The 5,370-nt window shown below is 35.0% G+C and overlaps 1 protein-coding gene across 1 annotated transcript; it reads left to right on the top strand.

Annotated features, from left to right (window-relative positions):
• The first annotated feature begins 3,502 nt into the window (after positions 1-3,502).
• On the top strand, positions 3,503-5,259 carry LOC116032103 (polygalacturonase-like). The gene is made up of 3 exons (XM_031274508.1): positions 3,503-4,014; positions 4,112-4,401; positions 4,550-5,259. The coding sequence occupies exons 1-3, from the start codon at positions 3,565-3,567 to the stop codon at positions 4,980-4,982; spliced, it is 1,173 nt and encodes a 390-aa protein (XP_031130368.1). The 5' UTR covers positions 3,503-3,564; the 3' UTR covers positions 4,983-5,259.
• Positions 5,260-5,370: the final 111 nt, after the last annotated feature.

Here is a 5,370-nt window from a genome sequence, read left to right as displayed (position 1 = left end):
AGTGGTTAGTTGAAACGTATTAGAAGTGTAGTCAAGTGTTTAAAATAATGAAAAATGCAGAAATTAAACGTACAGTAACAGTGTAATTATATTTAAAAATACTACTTAGGGGATAATATAGTCAAAATGTTCACAATTAGGGAGTAGCAAAGTAGAAAGTAAAGCAGAAAGTGGAGCACTATAGTTTGACAATTTCATATCCGTCTTGATTTACTGCATAATGAAAGCCTTTAATTTGGGACATAAACTATGCCATGACTGCTTTTTGGAATATACTTATTGTATACTACTATACGTTTTAGTTCAGCTTCAATTCACATTCTTCTGTTGCTTCAATTCTGGGTTCTGGCTCGATCTCTTTTTTCTTGAAATTTTAACCCCAAGAAAACATTTTTTTAAAACCAAATTACTGTATTTAACTTGAAACTTATCAACTCATGTTTAATCATGGTAAATTGGTAAGCAATCTACAATAAACTCCAAAATTTTTGTAATTAGTGGGACTAGTCTTTACACACCACACACACGAAAGTGAATGGTCGATATTATTATATTAATGTCAAATATTAAAATCAATAATATTAAAATAATTTTAAAACAACAAAATAATAAAATTTGCAAAATCTAATTCATATTATATTAATTATTGGAGTTGCTGGTACACGGATGACTAATGCAACCATAGGCTGAAATATTATTATTCTTTTTATTTTTTATTTTTTTAAAACAAAAAAAAAAAACAAAACTATATTATATAACTTGTGAAAAAAAAAAAAGAAGAACAAATACCGTCATGAGGGGACAATATCCCAAACATAAGAGTCAGATTGAGAGCCTGCGGCCCTAACTAAGGAATGAACTAACAGGTTCACAATTCACTGACCTCTCAATAAAACGACAAAATAGTTTATCGAAAGAAGACATGATGCTATAACATTGATTCATAATAAAGTCAGTATTTCACAATAGTGGGACACAAATACTATATGTATAAAAAAAATTGATAAGTATTTAATTATATCAATTATTATATTATGGTATGTAATATACGGAGTATTCAAAAGGTGGGTCAAAGTATCTATGAAGTTCCTGTACAATAGAGTTTTGTTCAATTTAGTCTGTATTTTTATTCTCTCCAATTTAGTCCCTCTACTTTTAAAAAGTGGTGAAATTAAAGACAATAGTTAACGGTGTTAATGTTAAAGTTAACTTAGCTTACGTGGCGCTGACATCATTGCTGCCACATCATCGTATTTATATTCCAACACATATATTATTTATAAATATTTAAAATTAATTATTTTTACCATTAATATATTACATAGATATGTCCAAAATAAATAATTACAAGCATGTTGACATCAAGTGTCCAAATCTCATTAGGAATATGGTTTTAATTATTTATTTTGGACATACTAATTTAATATAATGGTGGTAAAAATAATTACTTTTAAATATTTATAAAGTAATATATTAGTAGGAATATAAATATCATGATATGACAATGATGATGTCAGCGCCACGTAACCTAATTAAGTTAACGGTAATATTAACACCGTTAACTAGTGTCCTTATTAATTGCACCACTTTATAAAGCACAAGAACTAAAATGAACAAAATAAAGGTGTAAGGACTAAATTGAACAAAACACTATAATACAGGGACCTCGAAGGTACTTTAATCCAAAAGGTGAGTACAATTAGATAAATTGATTTGGTATTTAATATTTAATGATATGATGTATGCAACCTAACATACAACTTCACAAACACAAAATATAGGGGTCGCACTTGTGTGAGACCTTCTCACGGTTCCTTATCCGTGAGAAGGGTCGGGTCAATATGAAAATGTATTTATACTGAAAAATGTAATATTAATTAGCTAGGAATAAAGTGTTTGTTAGAAAATGTAATACTTTTGATGAAAAATATAATGTTTTAAATCAAAATGTAAAAGTTTTACATTTTTTTAAAAAAAATATTACTACATCTTTTCATATAAGTAAAATATTTTATTTCTTATTAATATTATATTTTCCAGTTTAAGTATTACATTTGATCTTGACCCAACCCCAACCCGTCTCAACGACAAGAATCTATAAGTTGTTCTCACACAAGTTTTTGTCAAAATATAGACATAATTCCGGAGTATAGCATGTATTGAGTTTTTATAAGTTATGTTAGATTATTAATTTAAACAATTTTTTCTCTCACTGATTTTATTTTTTTTTTTGAAATCGGAGGCCAAATCTTATTTCTTCACTTCTTACATCACTCTAACTTCTTTATCGGATGTTGTCCAACCTCTCCCATATATAATAAATATAAAATAATAATAAAGTTTACATCAATTAATTTCGTAAAAAAATAAGCCAGTTATATATATTTATATTGTTATAACCATAATCTTAATAATATATTCATATTAGGGGTATGGCCACCATTTTGTGCACGACATAAGCTGAGTTAGTTTAACGCTAACTAAAACTACATAGTCAACAATACAATGTTAGTATGTTACTGCCGTTTCTAAAGCATCCCATATTAATTACTATTGACTATTTGAAGGTAGGTCTATCCAAAGTTGCAAATTAAGTGAAACTTTAACAACCAAAAAGAAAAAAAGTCGTATTGAGGAAGACGAAGAAGCTGCAGAGAGCTGAATCTTTAGAATGGTGGTCAGTGGGTCTTCAACCCCGCCCCCTACGCCTGTAATTATAATCTTATTGCATTGTTCTTATTTAATTTTATATACAATAGCTTATAATTTCATAAGTGATTATCACACCGTAACTTTAGGAGGGAATAGGTAACAATTCTAACTGAGTTGTCAGACAATTTACTTGGTAACTATAAAGTTAAGACCGATTTCATATGCATTTCTGCAAATAAATGTTATTCTTAATGTTTATACGTATCTTTTTAATACCTTAATAATTGTAACTAATTCATACTTACTGTTATATACTACTTCGTAGTTCGTATTGCTTACTCTTAATTCCAAATAATTAAGATTAAGATTTTCAAAGTGGGTGGCAGGTTTTTCGTTGCATTGGTAACGACTACGTCCTAACCCCATACGATGTGTGCAGTGCTTGAGGAACTAACCAAGGAAATTTGAGTTTTGACTGTCTTAATTTAAAGTTTATTAAAATAACTCATTATTGAATTTGTTCAATTCTACCGGGCCATACGTACAGTAATTAAAAGAAATAATAAATCAATAAGGTTTGTATGTAATTGCCTCAAATTTCTCCTGACATGGTGGAGCCAAAACCAAATTGTCATATACATACCTGCCCATTATCCATGTTAGCGTCAAACCAACTAACATTTCTACTCATGAAAGAAAAAAGGTTTAAATCGTTAAAAAAGAAAACAGATGATGGTCGTTCGTTGTGCGTTGACAAATGCAGCAATTACTTCCATTCTCGACCCCTATTTATACACAAACAAACACTCCCTTTAGCTTCATCATCACCTCACCTCACCTCACCATTAATTAACACCGGCCAGGCCAGTACTTCAATTCCCTTGCCTTTTTTGTAATTAAAGAAAAGATAAGATGGGTCGTAGAGTTTCTTATTTCTTCCCACTTGCTTTGACCTTAGTTTTCTTAGCGGCGGCTGCCACGGTGGCTAATGCGATGTACAACGTGGAGAGCTACGGGGCGAAGGCGGACGGGCGGACTGACTCGTCCGCCGCCTTTTTGAAGGCCTGGGATGCGGTGTGTGCGTTGAACAGGCCGGCCACCATTTTGGTGCCGCGTGGGGAGTTCTTGCTGCGAAACGTCCTGTTTCACGGCGAGAAATGCGGGAACAGGAATGGCATAACGTTCCAGATCAGCGGAACGCTTCTCGCCCCGTCGGACTATAATGTGATTGGGCATTCCGATGCTTGGATCAAGTTCAACAGGGTCACCGCCCTTTCCATCATCGGCGGAACCCTCGACGCCCAAGGTTCCTCTCTTTGGAAATGCAAAAACGGCAAGGGTGGTTGCCCTGAGGGATCTACGGTATGGCTGGATTCATTATATATAATATTGACATACATTAATTGCATGCATGCATAAACTAAAGGAATTGAATGAAAAAAATGATTTGTTGTTGCAGACACTGGCTATATACGACTCTGACAATGTGGCTATCATGGGACTAACTTCACAAAACAGCCAAAAGTTCCATATTTTGATAAAGGGCACCCGCAACGCCAAGCTACAAGGAGTGAAGATCTCTGCCCCGGAAGACAGCCCCAACACCGACGGAATCCACGTCCAGTCTTCCTCCGGAGTCACCATCACCAATTCCAACATCGGCACCGGCGACGACTGCATCTCCATCGGTCCCGGCACCACCAACCTCTTGGTCCAAAGCATTGCTTGCGGCCCCGGCCACGGAATAAGGTATAAACTATTTTTTGAGTAACCAGGAAAACTCACAGTTACTTACAGAATATAAATAAGTAAAATTGATAGGTTATTTATAATTGATTAATTTAAATCAAGAAGGCAGTTCAACTTGTAATTATTAATTTCATTAATTATATTGCAGTATTGGGAGTCTAGGGTGGTCTGCGAATGAGGCGGGAGTGGAGAACGTGAAGGTGAGGAACGTTCAGTTCACCGGAACGGAGAACGGAGTTCGGATCAAGACGTGGGCGAGGCCGAGCAATGGGTATGTGAGAAACGTTCTTTTCCAGCGGGCAACCATGGTGGACGTCCACAACCCAATCATCATTGACCAAAACTACTGTCCCCATAACGAGAACTGCCCCCACCAGTCCTCCGGCATTAAGATCAGCGGCATAACGTTTGAAGACATCCACGGGACGTCGGCGACGGAGGTGGGCGTGGAGTTACAGTGCAGCAAAAGCCGGCCGTGCAGTGGGATAACGGTGGACGACGTTAAGCTCACTTATAACGGCCGTCCAGCCCAAGCTTCCTGCACCAATGCTGCTTGCCCCCGTATCTTCAGCCGTTATTAACAAGCTGCCATTATCCATCTATCTATCCAAACAATTAAAGCAAAATTTTGCTTTGCTTAGAAGAAGAAGACTAAAAGGCAGTTTAGAATAACTAATGTTATATTATTATTATTATTGTTGTTGTTGTATCGATAAGTTTCAGTTTGAGTTATTGCTTGAGCCCGTGGCTGCATGTAGCGAGCGAGCCTGGCCTTGCATCCACCTATGTTCAATTCTGTAATCCTTTTCAGAATCAGAAAAAAGTGCGTCTTAATGTGAACTTCACTACTTTCAATCATATCGTCTTCCTTAATTAATTGCTTTTTGAACCAACAAATTAAATTGGCACAATTTCAATATATTGTGCTTAGGTAACTGAAATTGAAGAAATTGATGATGACCAAATTAA

The sequence above is a fragment of the Ipomoea triloba genome, chromosome 1 (assembly GCF_003576645.1).
Source record: "Ipomoea triloba cultivar NCNSP0323 chromosome 1, ASM357664v1".
Lineage (NCBI taxonomy): Eukaryota > Viridiplantae > Streptophyta > Magnoliopsida > Solanales > Convolvulaceae > Ipomoea > Ipomoea triloba.
The sequence above is the reverse complement of the archived record's forward strand: the minus strand, read 5'-3'. Positions and strand labels throughout refer to the sequence as shown.